This window comes from Mobula hypostoma, chromosome 23 (genome assembly GCF_963921235.1).
Source record: "Mobula hypostoma chromosome 23, sMobHyp1.1, whole genome shotgun sequence".
Lineage (NCBI taxonomy): Eukaryota > Metazoa > Chordata > Chondrichthyes > Myliobatiformes > Myliobatidae > Mobula > Mobula hypostoma.
The window spans coordinates 4,419,415-4,439,439 of record NC_086119.1 but is presented as its reverse complement, the minus strand read 5'-3'; the positions used below and the strand labels follow the sequence as shown (position 1 = coordinate 4,439,439).

Here is a 20,025-nt window from a genome sequence, read left to right as displayed (position 1 = left end):
TAATGCAGTTGGAAAATTTCAGGGACCTTGATGTGAAACTCTAGAATGTGTTATCGTAAAAAAAAAATAAAGTAGGGATTCTACCGTACTGACCTCTACCTTGCCAAGGCACAGCGACAACTCATGGATACCTCCTCTTATTTACCCCTCGATCATGACCCCATTAAGGAGCACCAGGCCATTGTCTCCCACACCATCACCAACCATATCAGTTCAGGGGATCTCCCATCCACTGCTACCAACACCCTGCACTTCCCAGTTCTACCTCCTATCCAAGATCCACAAACCTGCCTGTCCAGGTAGACCCATTGTCTCAGCTTGCTCCTGCCCCACCAAACTCATTTCTGCATACCTCGACACTGTTTTATCTCCCCTTGTTCAATCCCTTCCCACCTATGTTCGTGACACTTCTCACGCTCTGAATTTTTTCAGTGATTTTAAGTTCCCTGGACCCCACCGCTTTATTTTCACCATGGATGTCCAGGCCCTATATACCTCCATTCTCCACCAGGAAGGCCTCAAAGCTCTCCACTTCTTTTTGGATTCCAGACCTAACCAGTTCCCCTCTACCACTGCTCTCCTCCGTCTAGCGGAATTAGTCCTTACTCTTAACAATTTCTCCTTTGGCTCCTCCCACTTTCTCCAAACTAAAGATGTAGACATGGGCACCCGTATGGGTCCCAGCTATGCCTGCCTTTTTGTTGGCTTTGTGGAACAATCCATGTTCCAAGCCCATACTGGTATCCGTCCCCCACTTTTCCTTCGCTACATCGACGACTGCATTGGCGCTGCTTCCTGCACATATGCTGAGCTCGTTGACTTCATTAACTTTGCCTCCAACTTTCACCTTGCCCTCAAGTTTATCTGGTCCATTTCCGACACCTCCCTCCCCTTTCTTGATCTTTCTGTCTATCTCTGGAGACAGCTTATCTACTGATGTCTACTATAAGCCTACGGACTCTCACAGCTACCTGGACTATTCCTCTTCCCACCCTTCTCGCAATTCCTCCGTCTCCGTCGCATCTGCTCTCAGGATGAGGCTTTTCATTCCAGGACGAAGGAGATGTCTTCCTTTTTTAAAGAAAGGAGCTTCCCTTCCTCCACCATCAACTCTGCTCTCAAACGCATCTCTCCCATTTTACGCACATCTGCTCTCACCCCATCCTCCTGCCATCCTACTAGGAATAGGGTTCCCCTTGTCCTCACCTACCACCCCACTGGCCTCTGGGTCCATCATATAATTCTCCGAAACTTCCGCCACCTCCAATGGGATCCCACCACCAAACACATCTTTCCCTCCCCCCACTTCTGCTTTACGCAGGGATCGCTCCCTACACGACTCCCTTGTCCATTCATCCCCTCCATCCCTTCGCATCGATCTCCTGCCGGCACTTATCCTTGTAAGTGGAACAAGTGCTAAACATGCCCTTACACTTCCTCCCTCACCACCATTCAGGACCCCAGACAGACCTTCCAGGTGAGGCGACACTTCACCTGTGAGTCGACTGGGGTGATGTACTGTGTCCGGTGCTCCCAGTGCGGCCTTCTATATATTGGCGAGACCCGACGGAGACTGGGAGACCGTTTCACTGAACACCTATGCTCTGTCCACCAGAGAAAGCAGGATCTCCCAGTGGCCGCACATTTTAATCCCATTCTGATATGTTTATCCACGGCCTCCTCTACTTTTAAGATGAAGCCACACTCAGGTTGGAAGAACACCACCTTATATTCCGTCTGGGTAGCCTCCAACCTGATGGCATGAACATTGACTTCTCTAACTTCCATTAAAGCCCCTCCTCCCCTTCTTACCCCATCCCTTATTTATTTTTTTTTCCCTTTTTTCCTCTTTTTTCTCCCTCTGTCCCTCTCACTATAACTCCTTGCCTGTTCTCCATCTTCCTCTGGGCTCCCCTCCCCCTTTCTTTCTCCCTTAGCTTCCCGTCCCATGATCCTCTCCCTTCTCTAGCCTTGTATCCTTTTTGCCTATCACCTGTCCAGCTCTTAGCTCCATCCCTCCCCCTCCTGTCTTCTCCTATCATTTTGGATCTCCCCCTCCCCCGCTCAAATCTCTTACTATCTCTTCTTTCAGTTAGTCCTGACGAAGGGTCTCGGCCTGAAACGTCGATTGTACCTCTTCCAATAGATGCTGCCTGGCCTGCTGCGTTCCACCAGCATTTTGGGTGTGTTGCAGGGACTTTAGTTGTCTTGGGAGGCTTCAATGTGGATAAATCCTGAGGGGCAGATAAAATTTATCCCAGGCTACTATAGTAGACAAGGAGGAGACTGCAAAGGCCTTGAAAGGAATTTTTAAATCTTTACTGGCCACAGATGAAGTGCCATACGAGTAGAGTTAGTCACTGTACAGAAAATTGTTCTGTATTAGGTGAGGGTTAATCAGATTTGTGTGGTGCAGAAGGGCCTTCTCTGCATTGTATCGCTAAATAAATAAACTAGAGGATTTCAGTCTGTGGCCAGCATGGACACAGTGGTCCAAGTGGCTTGTTTCTGTGCTGAACCACCCTATGACATGATCACCAAGAGAGCCCTGAACACATTCTCCTTCATCCGCAATGTACCTTGCTGTACAGGAATCGCTGCAGCTCCAGCTCGGCAATACCCAGCTGCCCATCCTCTTCCGTCAGACGCCAGCGTGCCTGGGCAAAGTAAACCTCGGTGCGCCGCACCACGCTCACGTCCTCCTGCTGCTTGCGGAGTTCTAGCTTGTTTGCCCGCTGGAGTTGGAAGTCCTTAAAACACCTGGAAGGCACGGGGGTCAGACACAGGGTCAAACAGAAAGCATGGTAGCATTGCGGTTAGTGCAATGCTTTACAGGGCCAGTAACCTAGGGTCAATTCCTGCCGCTGTTTGTAAGGAGTTTGTATGTTCTCCCCATGACCACATGGGCTTCCTATGGGTGCTCTGGTTTCCTCTCATATTCCAAAGACGTACACGTCAGGATTAGTAAGTTGTGGACATGCTATGTTGCCGCTGGAAGCTGGCGGCCCCCAGCACATCTTCAGAGTGTGCTGGTCGTTGACGGGAATGACGCATTCAACCATGTTTCAATATATTTGTGACCAATAAAGTTAACCTTGTTAAATTTTAACTACACAGAATCGTGTCAGGATAATGGGATGTAACAGTGTGACAGACCACATATTTGCTGTATGAAACCATAGACCAGCATACACACCTGCTCATTAATGCAAATATCTAATCAGGCATCCACTTGGCAGCAACTCAATACATAAAAGCAATGAAGATGTGTTCAAAGGTTCAGTTGTTGTTCAGACCAAACATCAGAATGGGAAAGAAATGTGATTTAAGTGACTTTGACCATGGATTGATTGTTGGTGTCAGACAGAGTGGCTTGAATATCTAAAAACTGCTGATCTCCTGGGATTTTCGCACACAACATTCTCTTGAGATCACAGAGAAAGGTGTGAAAGACAAAATACATCCCGTGAGTGACAGTTCTGTGGGCAAAAACGCCTTGTTAATGAGAGAGGTCAGAGGAGAATAGCCAGACTGGTTCAAGCTGACAGGAAGGTGACAGTAACTCAAATAACCATGTATCACAACACCAGTGAGCAGAAGAGCATCTCTGAATGCACATGTTGAACCTTGAAGTGGATGGGCTACAGCAGCAAAAGACCATGAACATACACTCAGTGGTCCTGTACCTAATAAAGTGGCCACTGAGTATATACCATGTACAGAATATAAAGCATGATATGTTCTTCCTGAGCAGAGGCAGAGACCCATTGGACATTGGTTTGGGCTGCATCAATGTGGAGTCTGAATTTTAGGTCCTGCTGCTCTGTACATCAATACTACCAGCTTCAAATCCCTTGGCCACAAGGCTCCATCGATCTAACTCAGAAAGAGGACACCAGAAGTCGTTATGTCAAGGAATTTTGTATTCTTGCAGCAATTGATAAAATCCCATCTTCCCAGAATATCCTGGAACAATTCTACACAGCCATCACAGACAGCATCTTCACATCACCCACGACTGTCTAGTTTGGTGCAGTATCCTCTCACTATGTACAAAAATTACAGCAAACTGTCAGGTTACCAGAAAAGGTCATTGGCTGCGTGCAGTTTATAATCAGTGCAGGACTTGTACGTGTCCAGGACAACGTGAGCAAGAAAAATCATTGTGGGCACTACCCACCCTGCAAAGTGCCTTTTCCAAAAGTTCCCTTCTGGAAAGCGCTATTAAAACAAAAACTTCATGCCATCTTAAAAGTTTCTTCCCCCAGGTAGTTCCAGATCAGCTACTCTAGTTAGCCTCTCCCCCACCCCCCCATTTACAGCATTGCACTGTAAACACTTTCAAGGAATCTACAACTCATGTTCTCAGTATTTATTTGCATTTATTACTTGCATTTTTTATGTTTGCACTTGTCTATTTTAGCACATTGGTTGTTTGCCAGTTTTTCTTTATGTGCAGCTTTTCATTGATTTGATTGTATTTCTTGGTTCTGTGAATGCCCGCAAGAAAGAGAATCTTAGGATAGTATATGGTGACATATACTTTCATAATAAACTCACCTTGAGCTTTGAACTGTTCTTATAATGTAAATACATGCTGGTATTTATGTATTGATGCACATTTTATTTCATATCAGTCCTTTCATCTCTAACTTTGTTTATATAATTGTCGAATGTTGCTTTTGTTACATGTCACACCCTGACCAAATCACCCCAGCAAATTCCTTATACATATAAATGTATACAGTGAATATGGTGATTTTGACAGCCCTCTCTTCCTTGCATGCTCACCTGATGAGGATATTGAGTTCCTCGCTCTTGGCCTGTAGATCCGTCTTCTCTTGGTTCAGCCGCACCTGTAGCTCGTGGCTCTGGTTCAACAGGGTAGTGCTACGGCTGTCGTCCTGCAGAGACTGAAACACAAGAACCAGCCGTCGGCATCCAGCAAAACTCCCCCCTTCAGGCTCAATCTCCCAGTACGCACAATCCTGCTCTCTCGCCACTACCCCCCCCCCCCCACAAAGTTCACAGCCACACCGTATCTGGTGCCTCCCAGCAATAGGCTGAGAGTTCAAACCGGGAGATTCAGGGGCAGAACTCCAGAGCACTGTACTGGGGGGAGGGGGAAAGGGGGGGTCCTTGTCTCTGGAAGTCTTCAGAATTCTCAACCCTTACATTACAATGGCCCTAACCCAGGCCACACCATGTGTTCAAAGTGAATGCCCAACATTAGTCTTGCAGGATTCCAGTGCAGTACCTGTTACCATTCCCTCTGATCACTGCCCCTGCCCTGATAGTGCTAGTCCCACATGGATGTAAGGGAAGTGGGAGGTTACCTTGACAATCAGGTAGATCTCTTTCTCCCACTGCCGGATCCGGGTCACGTGCATCCTGACCGCATCCTGCAGGTGGAGGATGCTGTTCCGCTGCTCTTCTGGATTGCTGGAAATCTCCAGCTGGAAACGCACTCGCTGCTTCCTCTCACTGTGCTCCTGGAACCAGAGAAATGGATGTAGCAAGCAACATCCCCACACCGGTGCACACAAAGCAGGAGGGAGGTGAGGGCATCTGTGGTTGTTCCCTTCGGCAGGACATTGTGAGGAGTGGTTTAGTGACTGGGCAATAAGTATTATTTTGTCTCTTTCACTATTTTATCAATCATTTTTCTTTCTGCATTTTATTCTTGATATAACTAATAAAGTAATTTATTATAACCTTCAACACGTGTACAGTGTGTCCTTTGTTTGTGGATACCTCTTGCTGCTGAATCAGAAAAAAACAAAAAACAAAGTCTAAAATATTTTCGTTACAAAGCTTACTTTGCGTTTGGGTTCGACGAGCAACAGCAGATTGTTAACGATATCCAAGATCATGGCGTACTGCACTGGGTTGGTGGATATCTCCAGGTCATGGTGGATCAGGGTGAATGTGTCCACAGCACCTACATGTGTAGTCAGAGCAAAAATCAGCGCAGGAAATACTGCAACTCAGCAGACACCCTCTGAGTTTCTCCCAGCCAGTCACTCCCCACCCAAATACTACTCACATCAAGGCTGTCATTCACCAACCTGCTAACTTAGCAGTAGAACATAACCAACTACCATAGTCTCCTTTTTGATTGTAAACACAAGAGGAGCAAGTGTGATAGGATCAGCAGATGTCTTAAATTTTTTGGTCACTAATTATCCTTAAACAAAAATTGTGTTTAAGGATAAATAATATCCTCAGAGAAAACTTTGTTTCAAAGCTACCTCGTCCATCTGAAAGCATCAATGGTTTCTTGGGCTTCATGCTGTTTCTGAGTGAAGGAGTGGACAATGCAGTGTTACCTCAGTATGCAGTGGGGTAGATTCATCTGGCTGAATTGTGATTAACTCTGCCATTGACAGTCCCAAGCCCAGCTGTGAAAGCAGAAGGGTTGAGCATGGAGTGAGCAACCCCATCCTGTAAAGTCCCAGAGCCAACACAAGCTCCAAAGACCTCATTCATGGGAGAGGAAGGATCATTGTCTGGAAGACATATGAAGTTGTGTGGTGAAAGCAGAAGCCACAGGGTTGATCAACCTTCAGCCCAGGACAGGGGAGCAGATGTCAGTGGTCCATGTCCCGGTAGGGGTAATGAACTAAAGAAGAAAACTTTGACATTGTGATAGAAAGTGAACAGGAATGGGAGGGAGTTAACATCTGAGCCAGGGCTGATGTCTTGTGGTGGGTTGCTTAAGGTTTGCAAGATGCAGTCTCGCTCCAGATTGCCAATCCGTGCCTCTGGTATCAGATCTCACACCCGTGGCCCGAGTTTAACATTGACTCTCAAACCCACCATTCTGCTTCTTCAGCAAGTCTTCCTTCTGGTCTTCATGCAGCTCAGGGGGTTTGATCTGGGTCACCAACTCAGGCTCAATATCGTGGCTGTAACTGACATAGAACATCCGGCAGTTACAGCGCGAGATGATCCTCTGCACTTGCTGGGTCTGATAGCCTTGGGCAGGGAGGTTCCAGTCTGAAGGAAGAGAAACCAGGCACAGAGTTAATCAGCCAAAACTGCTGTCAGTTCCACTCCCAGTAAACTGCCAAATCCTTAGGTATCCATCTCTGATTGGGAAGGCAACTCTCTCCAAGGAAAATGCAGGCTTGGCAGAGTGAAGCTCCCCCCACACCGTCCCATCACACGCTCCCAGGGTCAGACACAGAGTGAAACTCCCTCCACATTGTAATGGTAGTTAATAGGACATTCCTATTCCTCTCAGTTAGCCACTCCCACATGGGAGTAGGTCCCATACTGTTCAAGCAGAGTGATCAATAAAGTTCAGTTAAATATCCTGCATGCTGGCATCGTGGTGTGCTCTGCACTCTCCCTCAATATCAAACGTAATTCCGTGTCAGAAGTGGTTGATCATCAATAAGTTGGTGCTACAGGCCAGGTGAGAGTCCCAACAAGAAAGAATTTACAGTAAGACTGTTCTTGTTCACATATATCTATGAAAAATATTCAGATACTTATCAACCTAAACTGCCTTTGCTAGTACGCTAAATTGTATGCACCATGAGGAACTCAGTCCTGGCCAGGGTTGCTAGGCAACGCTTTCAATCTACACTCAAAAGTGGATATATTTGTCTTTCTTTTCAAATCTTTTTATTGTTATATTATACAGGAAAAAAACATGAGTACATTGAAGTAACAACACTTACTCAAAAAAGACATTATCTTAAAGATTGAAAAATAATTTTGTGGTAACAAAAAAAACCTACTAAGCAGAAAAGCGAGAAAAAAAAAGAGAACCCATTAGGTCATGCGTCATACAAAAAGCTTCTAAAAGTAAACATCAAACCGCCAGCAAGGAAAGAAAATATACTAAAAAATTTACAATTAGATCGTGAAAAAATTAAATCAATTAACTCAAATGATAATAACGAGCAAATGAGCCCCATCTTTTCTCAAAATCAAATAAAGGTTCAAAGGTTCAACTTCTAATTTTCTCCAAACTAAGACATAGCATCACTTGAGAGAACCATTGTGACAAAGTGGGAGCTGATGTATCCTTCCACTTCAACAAATGGCCCTCCTAACTATCAATGTAACAAATGCAATAACATGTTGGTCAGACACAGAAATACCATGAATATTTTGAGGAACTATTCCAAAAAGCAGAGTTAATTTATTAGGTCGTAAATTAATTTTAAGTGCTTTAGAAATTGTTGAAAAAACCGACTTCCAGAACTGACTTCAAGAAATATTCTCTTTCATACTCACACTTTCTGCAATACCTTCAAGTTAGACATTTTTTACAAAAATATTTAAGTAATTTTCCTTACATATTGGAGGCTGACCTGTTAGATACTATTATGAGTATGAATCCTTTGATTAAGGGTTCTATTGGAAGAATTTATAATTTATTATTACAACGGGATAAGCATCCTTTATCTAAGATTAAATAGGATTGGGAAAAGGAACTTAATTCGACTTTTATGACGGAGGATTGGACGTGGATTTTGAAGTTGGTTAACTCTTCTTCAATTTGTGCTAGCCATTCATTGATTCAATTTAAAATTGTACATCGTTATCATTTGACAAAGGAGAGTCTTTCTAAAATCTTTTCTAATGTTGCTAGTCATTGTGATAGATGTAAAACTGAGATAGCTACACTGACACGTATGTTTTGGTCTTGTTCTATATTGGAAAAGTGGATATATTTGTAATGATCTGTGGGCACTAGCGCAGAGACACAGTCATAGTAGAAAAGTCAGTCAAACTCTCAGGGAGAGAAAAGACTACTTTTGCAGTCCAAATAAATAAAATAAAATAATAAACAAATTAACAGGAAAATGGAGCAAATACCTGCAGTACCTACCTCTACTTACCTAATAAAAGCCCTCCCCAAGGCACTCAAAAACAGTTCTTCAGGAGGTCAAAGAAGACCATGATTGAGATGGAGAGAGAGCCTTCCTTGGCACTCTAGATTCAAATAAACAAGACTGGTGTACTACCATTCAGTTGCAAAATGAGGCAATGACATTCAACATGACACTGGGGCAGATGTCACAGCCATCCCCAATGTCTGTTCACAAAACTGGCGAAGAGAACAGGCATTATGCTAAACCCAACAAAGAAACTGCCCATGGCGCCAGGGAAACATAAGCTCAATATGAAAGGAATGTTTACTACTTCCATCCATAAAAATGAGAAACAGTTAGAAGAGGATGTCTACGTTGTCCAGAATCTCTTCTCATCACTACTGAGACGACATGCCATCGAGAAGCTGAACCTTATTGCAAAGATGGATTCACTAAACAATGTTCACTGGAGTTGTTCACAGGCCTGGGGTACTGAAAGAAGAGTACCTTATCCAGTTGAGGCTCAGAGTGATGCCCTAATCTCTGACCACCGCAAGACATATACCCGTCCCATTGAGGAACCAAGTCAAAGCTGAACTTGAGAGAATGGAGGCACTTGACATCATAACTAGAGTGAACAGACCTACTAACTGGTGTGTGGGAATTGTTCCTGTTCCCAAGCCAGATGGCGCAGTTGAGGATTTGTGTTGAATAATGCAGTGAGTCAAGAGAAGTTTATTCTGCCCTCTGTTGAGCGCACATTGGGTATGCTGGGTGGAACAAAGTTCTTCACCAAACTGGATGCAAACTCCGTTTAGCTCCCGAAGAGGAGATGTAGTGGTAATTTATACCACTACAATAAGTACATACCGAGTTTTTCTTTCCTTCCCAGAAGAGGAGATGTAGTGGTAATTTATAGATTATTCCTATGCCACTCCGTTAACCACACCCACATGGGAGGAGTTCAACTATTCAAGCAGAGTGAGCAGTAAAGCTCAATTGAATAACCTGCATGCTGGGGACTAGGTGTGATCAGCATTATCCTTCAATATCAAACACAACACATACCATCCCATCACCTACCCCCAGGGTCAGATACAGGGTAAAACTCCTTCCACATCATCCCATCACACACTCCCGGGGTCAGACACCGAGTGAAGCTCCCTCTACACCGTCCCATCACACACTCCCGGGGTCAGACACAGAGTGAAACTCCCTCCACACTGTCCCATCACACACTCCCGGGGTCAGACACAGAGTGAAACTCCCTCCACACTGTTCCATCACACACTCCCGGGGTCAGACACCGAGTGAAGCTCCCTCTACACCGTCCCATCACACACTCCCGGGGTCAGACACAGAGTGAAACTCCCTCTACACCGTCCCATCACACACTCCCGGGGTCAGACACAGAGTGAAACACCCTCCACACTGTCCCATCACACACTCCCGGGGTCAGACACAGGGTAAAACTCCTTCCATATCATCCCATCACACACTCCAGGGTCAGACACAGAGTGAAACTCCCTCCACACCGTTCCATCACACACTCCCGGGGTCAGACAGAGTGAAGCTCCCTCCACACCGTCCCATCACACACTCCTGGGGTCAGACAGAGTGAAGCTCCCTCCACACCGTCCCATCACACACTCCCGGGGTCAGACACAGAGTGAATCTCCCTCCACACCGTCCCATTGCACACTCCCGGGGTCAGACACAGAGTGAAACTCCCTCCACACCGTCCCATCACACACTCCCGGGGTCAGATACAGAGTGAAACTCCCTCCACACCGTCCCATCACACTCTCCCGGGGTCAGACACAGAGTGAAGTTCTGTCTACACCGTCCTATCATATGGTCCTGGGAACAAACACAGAGTAGCTCCCTTTACACAATCCCATCACATACTTCTGGGTCATGGGTAGCATGAATAACCAATATTCTGTTTCTCAGTGATTAGTAATTTCTCCAGGAAAAAACTTTCTTACAAAGCTACCACCTCCATTTGAGAGCACCCACTGATGCTTTTGCGGGCCTGACGACATATCAAAGTGAAGGTGTTTTTAACAATGCAGTGTAGTCCTGGTACTTATTTATTTATTGAGACATAGCATGGAACAGGCCCTTCTAGACCTTTGAACCACGTAATCCAGCAATCAACTGATTTAATCCTAGCCTAATCACAGGAGAATTTATAATAATCAGTTAACCTACCAACCATCCATCTTTGGACTGTGGGATGAAACTGGAGCACCCACAGGAAATTCACACAGTCACGGGGAGAATGTACAAACTCCTCACAGACAATGAAGGGAATTGAACCCGGGTCACTGATACTGTAAAGTGTTGTGCTAACCACTATTTTACCGCTTCAACCGAATGGGCAGGTTCACCTGAACTAAGTGATTAAGCAACACTCAAAACAGTGACCTTGTAACTAAAGGATGAGAAGGAGTGAACAAGAATGGGAGGGAGCTACCCTCTGGGTCAGGGCTAATGCCTTGCGGTGGGTTGCTTAGGTGAGATCTAGTGCATGCTGTGAACTATAGGGCGTCCTTGCCACATGCCTGAAATCTCTCTGTTGCTACTGAATACCCACAGCCGCTTCCCCTCACCTGTTGTCGTGCTGACCATCCCTCCCACAGCCTGTCCACTCTCCATCAGTTCCGCCACAGAGTCCAGGTTCCGGGTGCGATGCTCTTCGATGTTTTTGACCTGAAGAGCAAACATGAGTAATTAAATGGTATTTGTCTGTTGGCATCTATTAGCAACGGACAACAAATGTTGAATTTATTTCCAGGACGCTTCAATAGGAGGGCTTTTCCCAGTTTTCTCACGTGGGCGAAAGGAGGTTTTACTACAAGGCTGGAAGTCTGCTGGGAGTCAAAGGGCTAATGTCTGCAAGTCTGAGTCGACTGAAGGCCAAAGACCAGGGCTTGACGGACTGCATACGGTTGTGGGCAAGAGGGAGAAATGGGGTTGAAGGACTGTGTAGGTACATGGGTAAGAGAGAGAAAAGGGGCCTAACCCAATCTCCGGGGCAATTTTCAATTTACCTGCGTCTTTGGATGAGGGAGGAAACTAGAGCACCCAGGGGACATCCACGCAGTCACTTGGAAGGACATCCAAACTTCTTACAGATGGCATTGGAATAAAACTCCGAACTCCAACACCCTAAGCTGTTAACGCTGCATTAACCATTACGCTACTGTGCTTAAAGTTGAAAGTAGATTTATTATCAAAATACATATTTGTCATCATATATTACAGTGAGGTTCATTTTCTTGCAGGTGCTCATAGTAGAACAAAGAAATACAACAGAATTAATGAAAAACCACACACAAAGACTGACAAACAACTAATGTGATTTATCACATGTACATCAAAACATACAGTAAAATGTGTCATTTGCAATAAAAACCAACACTCAAGGACATGCTGGTAGCAGCCTGCAAAAAAATCTTGACCATGTTGTTTTGTTGCTTGTCATGTTCTGTTTCGTGTTCTGCGTTGTTCAGCCAGGCATCGTGGGCATCTTATGTTGACACTGGAATGAGTGGCAACACTTGCAGACTACCCCCAGCATGTCCTTGAGTGTTGGTTGTTCATGCAAATGACACATTTCACTGTATGTTTTTATGCACATGTCATAAATAAATCTGAATTTGCCCAGTGGGAGAGGCTGCAGAAGAGGTTCACCATGATGCTGTCTGGATTAAAGAGTATGAGCTATAAGCTGAGGTTGGACAAACTTGGGTTGTTTTCTTTGGAGGGACAAAACCTGATAGAGGTTTATAGAATTATGAGAGGCACGGAGAGGTAGACAGTCAGAATCTTTTCCCCAGGGTAGAAATGTTCAATAGAGAACATGTTGAACAGAGAACATGTTTTCAAGATTAAAGGAAGAGGAAGTTTAAAGGTAACACAAGGGGCAAGTGTTAGTATATAAACAGTGGCTTCAACGGGCTGCCAGGAGTGGTAGTGGAGTCAAATATGACAGCGATGTTTAGGTTTTTAAACAGGTATGAATATGCAAAGAATGGAGGGAAATGGATCATATGCAGGCAAAAGAGATTTAGATTGAAGATAGCTTCATTTGTCATGTGTACATCAAAACATACAGCGAAATATGTAGTTTATGTCAATGACCAACTCAGTCCAAGAATGCATTGGAGGCAGCCCACAAGTGTTCCAATTCTTCTGGCACCAACACAGCACGCTTATAAATTACAATCCCTAATCCATACATCTTGAAATGTGCAAGGAAGCCCACATGGTGATGGGGAGAACGTACAAACTCCTCCCAGACAGCAGTGGGAACTAAACCCAGGTCAAGGGCACTGGAAAACATTCTGCTAACCGTTACATTACCATGTCACCAGCTAGCTTAGTTTAGTTGGACGTCATGTTTGGCGTGGACAATGTGGGCCGATTGAGCTGATCCTGCTCTGTTTGTTGAACTGAGAGGGGGAAGTGGGGAGAATACTAGGGGCTGGGGAACAGGAAAAACCAGTGGAGAACAGCACACGAGTTAAAGTGAGTGATCCTAAACCTGAGTGGATAACTTCACTCGCCATAACTGAATTGATTCCATAACCGATGGGCTAACTTGCAAGGATTCTACAACTCATTCTCAGTATTATTTGTCCATTTATTTACAGTTTATTGTCTTTGCATATTACTCGAATCTTTGTCTGTAGTTTTTTTCATTGATTCCATTGTATTTGTTTTTTCTACTGTGATTCCTGCAAGAAAATCAATCTCAGGATAGTATATGGTGACGTATATGTACTTCAATAATAAATTTACTTTGAACTTTGAAATGCTGACCCAGTAAGCTCACCTCTAACCATAGCTGGCGCTCCTCATTCTCCGCAGGGTTGGTCTCCATGGTGGCAAAGTACTGCATACCGTCCAGCAGGCAGGTCCAGGCGGTCTTTTGCTTGAGGGTGTCATTGTACCAGGCTGGGTGGTACAGGCACTGCATCAGCTGCGCCTTGGCAGCACTTACAAAGACACAGCCTACTGTCTCAGCACCTCTTAACATCACCTAAGGGGACAGAGGTGGATAGATCAGAGGGCACGTGTCATGTCATGTCAAAGGCAATAGGGAATGAAATAGGGTCAAAGGGCAATGAGCACTAAAAGATGGATGAGGTGTCAAGAGAGTGAGGTGGGAGAAAGTAGATACAAGGGGAACACACACAAAATGCTGGAGGAACTCAGCAGGTCAGACGGCACCTATGGAAAGGAATAAACTGTCAACATTTCAAGCCTCATACATCAAAGTTGCTGGTGAATGCAGCAGGCCAAGCAGCATCTATAGGAAGAGGCGCAGTCGACGTTTCAGGCCGAGACCCTTCATCAGGACAGAAAAAGAAGGGTGCAGAAGGCAGAATAAGAAAGGCGGGAGAAGAGAAGGAGTACAAGCTGGCAGATAATAGGGGAAGCCCACTGAGGGGGAAGGAGGGTGGGTGAGGAAGGGAGGGAGGGAAGGTGGAGTAAGAAACTGGGAGGCAATAGGTGGAAGGAGGAATCTGATAGGAGAGGAGAGTGGACCATGGAGGAAAGGGAGGAAGGAGGAGGGGAACCTGAGAGAGGCGATGAGCAGGCGAGAAGAGAAGGGATGACAGGGGAATGGGTAAAGAGTGGGGGGAGAATTTATCTGAAGGTACAGAAATCGATGTTTATGCCATCAGGATGGAGGCTACACAGACTGAATATGAGGGTTTGCTCCTCCAATGAGGTTGGCCCCATTAGGACAGTAGAGGAGGCCACAGACAGACATGTCAGAATGGGAAGTCAAAGTAGAATGAGTGGTCACTCTGAAAATCTACATTTTGCGACAGATGAACCGAAGGTGCTCAACAACATGCTCTCCCAATTGACGTCAGGTCTCACTGATGAAGAGGCCAGACCTAGAGCACCAGATATAATGGATGACCCGGATAGATTTGCAGGTGAATTGTTACCTCACCTGGAAGGACAGTTTGGGGTTCTGAATGGTGGTGAGGGAAACGCTATAGAGGGAGTCCAGGGAGTGAAATGAGAGAGGGTTAATGATGGGGAGGGAGAGAGGAGATGTAGAGGGAGATTCTCTCCTTGGGGCATTGGCATGTTTCTCTCAGTGACCCCTCCCAGCAATCACTCTACCTGGGAGTTCACCAGCTCGATCATCCAGTTCCGGTTTAACACATCACCTGTTTGACAGGCTACGATCCCGTACAGCTGGTCGCACACGCCAGAGTCCTCCTCTGTGAAAACGACAAACCTGTCTGTCTCCTCAATCAGCTTCTGTAACATGGAGGCGCCTGGGGCAACGAACAGAGAGGTGGCGTCGTGAGGAGTGAGGAGGGTGCATGCATTTCTTCCCCCTCCTTCCAGAGACCCAAGCAGTCACACAACACATCAGAGACAACTAAGGATCAACTCCTTTGATGCAGCAAATGTGAACAGTAGGAGCCCATAAACTACAACATGGTAATTACTGCATGAAGCAGCTTCACAGATTTGTCAACGGACAAGTACTGGAGCCAGCTCTACCTGTAGGACCCAAAGGAATTATTACAACCACACAAGAGAGCAGAGGGGGGCTTGGGTTAAAGACTGCCCAACAGTGTGATGCTCCCTCAATACTGCACTGGAAACAAGCCTAGAATATGTCATATTATTAAATGGCATGGGAACAGGTCCTCCAACCCAATGAGTCCACACTGAACACTTTGTGGGGAATGCAGGGCCCCCTCACCTCCTCTTGCTGCCTCTCCAGGCAACCGCCCCTCCTCTCTGTTCGCTGGACCTTCCTGCGGTTTTGGTTCCTGTTTCTCCTCATCTGCGCTGGAGGCAGCAGGTACTGGGGGTGGCCTTTTTGGTTTCTTGGTCTGCAGGTCGATGTCAATCTTTAACCCTTTCAGTGCCTCAGTGGATAGGTTACGCTTCAGCACAGCTGCCTTCTTGTACCCATCATAGAGACCGAATGCCACCGTGCGGTTGGTCGGGGTCCACGATGCTCGGAGGTCAACCAGGCAAAGTCTGTGAGTGTAACCTTCCTCCTCCTTCACAGATAGCTCCTAAACAGGCAGAAACACGTCACGTCATGGCACACAGCTCAACCCATGATCAACTATATGGCCCATGCACAGTCCAGGTACAACCATAAGATTCACAGATAGCCCTGTTACAACCACACTACCCACACACAATCCCAGTACAACTCATGGGGAACAGATGGTCCTGGTACAATCTTCTTCCCTCTCTCTCTTCTTACACCATAACCTCCTTCTCCTCCACCTCCCCTGACCATAGTTGCCTCTCCCACAGTTACTGCAGCAGATTCATGTGATACTTGCAAGCGTATGGTGATTCATCTTAACTGGTACATTGTGAGTAGGAAAGATTGGCTAAATATAACAACAACAAATAATATTAGAATAAACTTCATAATGTTCATCAGTTGTTGACCTGCTTGAAGTTTTCTACGTGGTTAGCGATTTTCTCAGTGTAGGCACCGTGGCCAAGAGGTTATGAGCACATTAGCCACAGAGCTTGTTGTCCTCCTTGGGTACCACTTCAGCTCCTTGTAGTGGCTAGCATATATCCACTTAATTTTACCTTCTTTTACTGCCAAGTTGGTAATTAACAGCACTTGATAAGGACTATCCCATCGAGGTGCCAGTGCAGATACCCACTGACCAGGGATCAGGGTATGCCCTCCTTCTCATGGATCACTCCAAGCAGGAGAAGTCTTTTGAGAAGCAGGTTGTACAACTTTGGTTAATTTAACACAATAGTTAACTAAACTATCTGCCATAATGTGTATATCAGCCTCTCTCAGAACTATCCCATCGAGGTGCCAGTGGATCCTTGTGCAGATACCCACTGACCAGGGATCAGGGTATGCCCTCCTTCTCATGGATCACTCCAAGCAGGAGAAGTCTTTTGAGAAGCAGGTTGTACAACTTTGGTTAATTTAACACAATAGTTAACTAAACTATCTGCCATAATGTGTATATCAGCCTCTCTCAGAACGAGGGCTCCTGGCAGTGACATAGGGCGCCTTGTTATCACCTCAAATGGACTTCATTTAATGTTTTTGTTTGTAGTTGTTCTGATGCTACATAAGACTACAGGAAGAGCTGTAGGCCATGGTACACCCTCATGATACTTAGTCAAGCATTGTTTGATGGTTGCATTCATTTGCTCCACTTGTCCTGATAAATATGGGTGATGTGGACAATGAAAACACCATTCAATGTCCATCAGTTGACACAATTCCAACAAACATTCACAGTGAAATGTGTTCTTTGGACAGAGTTGATGTGACATGGCAATCCCCAACTAGGAATACAGTCCTTGATCAGTTTTTGCTGTGTATGTGGCAGAGGCTTTCCTTGCTGAAATAGCTTCCACCCATCTTGAAAACTTGTCCATTATTTGAGCATTCATGACACTTTGGCAAAGAAATATAGTCCACTTGTAAATGTAAAAATGGACTAGGTGGGGCAAGGGCACTTAATTGTGGTGCCTTTTCTGCTGCTTCATCATTTTTTACTGGCATATCATGCATCTTTCAAACATACGTTGAGTTTGTGCCCCGCACTTTGGATTCCATCACCATTGAGAGAATCTGATTGGTATCTTTTGCACTCCAATGTGACCTAGAGAGTGTATTTGCTGTGCCAGATAATCTTGTATGTTCATCTGAGGTACAGTGTTCAAATTTGTTTCCATAATTCCAGAAGGCGGTATAGCAGTTACATTATGGCTTATCACCCTTTTTCATTTTAAATTGGATGTGCAAGTGCACATTTTACACGCGTCATAATTGAGTAGCCTCATAATTGGCTTATCCTTACCATAGGAATTTCTGTTATCTCAAGTACAAGAGTGATAAATTTTTCAAAAGCATCACATTGAATCTCTTTAATTTCTCGTCTCTCATTTGCCTCGTATCACTGTTACTTTATCTTAGTATCTGTCCTGTGTTTAAACTTCTAGATAAATGATCGTGAAAAATCAAATTTTTTCACTCATTCCTGAACACGTAAAAGAACTCGGATCGAAAATTACTGAGATCCAACAAGTGGTTGAGTAATAGCTGTTGAATTTAATTAGCAATGGTTTTATCTTCAGTTTTGCACATCTTCACTCCCTTGGTCTTCATTGGAGCAAGATGTGACATAGCTGTCAATCTTATTGTTTCATCACTGTCATCCTCACTTGAGTTGCTAGGGGCCACTGTAGGGTCCACATGATGTCATCCTGTAATTCCTTCGAGTTCAGATGGTGTTGCTGTCTCAGAGGACTGTCCGATATGGGCTGTAATTTTCCAGAGTTCGGATGGCAGCACTGGAAAGGGAGACTGTTCAATATGGCACTGGATTGATGGTTGCCACCTTGAAAACCAAGGGGACAACACCTCCAGAAAGGTGTTGAATATATCCATCAGTACCTCAGCCTTTCAGAACCCTGGCTGGTACATCACTGGGCCCTGCAGCTTTACGTGGGTTGACTCTGGCCAGGATCTTCCTCACCTCAGCTTCAGCCAGATGGAATGTCTGCTCCCCTGGGGGGAGGAGAGCCTTACTCACCAGCAGTTTGCTCTGTGCATCAAACCAGGCGTAAATGATATTCAGTCTGTTGGGCAGTGAGGCATCCTGGTCACTGATGTGCAAGGCAGACATGTAGTCTGCAATCCTCTGAATTCCCTGCCACGTGTGTCTTGTGTCACTGGTATCGCAGAAGTGGTTGTGTATTGTCAAGGAATGCTCCCGTTTCCCCTTCCTGATGGAGCAGGAAAGCACAGTTCTTGCTTCCCTGAGAGCTGTCACATCCCCCAGTCTAAAGACAAGATTCACAATCCCTCAGCCCTGCAGAGATGTCTGCAGTAAGTCATAGCTTATGATTTGCCCTCATATGGAGGCGTCTCGTGATAGTAACATCCTCAGTACACTTCACTATGTAGATGGTCATAGAATCCACATATTTCTCGATGATAACATAGTTGCCATAGGTAGCAGCCTCCCTGAACATTCTCCAGTTCATGTTTTCAAAGCAATCCTGCAGTGCTGAGATTGCCCCCTCAGGCCAGCTTTTCAGCACCTTTAGAATTGGTTTGACCCATTTGATCAGCACTTTTATGCTAGAATTAGCATTACAGGTAAGTGATCTGAGAGCCCAATGTGTGGTTGAGGGACTGCTTTATCTGCACCTGGTATGTTAGTATAAACCACATCTAGTGCATTTTCACCTCTTGTAGCAAAACCAACATGCAGGTAGATTTACGCAGGACTGCTTTTAGGCTTGCATGGTTAAAATCACCAGTGATAATGAAGATACCATCGGGGTGCTTGGTTTGAAAGTTACTGATGATGCTGTAGAGCTCACACAGTGCCTCACTGGCATTAGCAAAGGAGGGGGTTTATACACAGCTATCAACATAACTGTAGTGAGTTCCCTCGGTTATCAAAACAGTCTGCACTTCATAAAAATAAACTCAATTATCTGCGAACAGTGGGATGTTACTGCTAAAGCATCTGTACACCAGTCCTTATTTATGTAAATACTGATACTGCTACCATGGGGCTTGCTTGAGATCGCTGGGTTCCTGTCAGCCCAAAACGTGCTGAAACTCTCCAGCTGGATGACATCTGGTATCGAGTCCTGAAGCCAAATTTAGTGAGAATGAGTGCGCAGATGTCCTTCATCTCTTCCTGATTCACTCTCAGGCGTAAGTAGCCCAGTTTATTTTCAAGTGAACGGACCTTTGCCAGTAAGAACAATGGGAGAACCAGCCTGATGGGCTTCGATCCAAGTTGCTCCCATATCCCAGTACGCCTACCCCTCATTTGTTTTCCTGTGCACTGCTTTCGACGGTGTCTCCTGCGGATGTCTGAGGCAGGCAACGGTGTGTGCAGTTAGCCCAAGCTGCCGAGCTCCTCTGCAGTCCAACAGTTCACTAGCGAGGTCGAATTGCTGTGCACAGTATATTTAATATTCAGCAGCGTTTTCCAATCATAACGAAGATGTACAGGACATGGACGAACTATTACACCTAGAAATGGTGCGGTCACTGTGTCTGAACTCACTGCCATCTTTTGAGACTAAATTTCTTTCAGACAATTTGAACACAAAGAGGAAGTTCTTACTGCTCTTGTTTAGGTGCCAAAAATTCCACTATGTCTGGACGATTGTT

The 20,025-nt window shown here is 45.4% G+C and overlaps 1 protein-coding gene across 5 annotated transcripts in view; it reads right to left on the bottom strand.

The window, feature by feature from the left end:
• Nucleotides 1-20,025, bottom strand: part of LOC134336945 (bridge-like lipid transfer protein family member 2) — a 117,843-nt gene that overhangs the window by 24,331 nt on the left and 73,487 nt on the right. For all 5 annotated transcript variants that reach the window (XM_063031642.1, XM_063031645.1, XM_063031646.1 and 2 more), the window contains exons 24-32: nucleotides 15,580-15,901; nucleotides 14,985-15,142; nucleotides 13,675-13,881; nucleotides 11,447-11,546; nucleotides 6,820-6,999; nucleotides 5,820-5,941; nucleotides 5,337-5,492; nucleotides 4,792-4,913; nucleotides 2,580-2,760 (exon numbers count right to left, since the gene is read on the bottom strand). In XM_063031642.1, coding sequence (XP_062887712.1) covers nucleotides 2,580-2,760; nucleotides 4,792-4,913; nucleotides 5,337-5,492; nucleotides 5,820-5,941; nucleotides 6,820-6,999; nucleotides 11,447-11,546; nucleotides 13,675-13,881; nucleotides 14,985-15,142; nucleotides 15,580-15,901 — 1,548 coding nt within the window. The remainder of the gene's footprint in view (nucleotides 1-2,579; nucleotides 2,761-4,791; nucleotides 4,914-5,336; nucleotides 5,493-5,819; nucleotides 5,942-6,819; nucleotides 7,000-11,446; nucleotides 11,547-13,674; nucleotides 13,882-14,984; nucleotides 15,143-15,579; nucleotides 15,902-20,025) is intronic.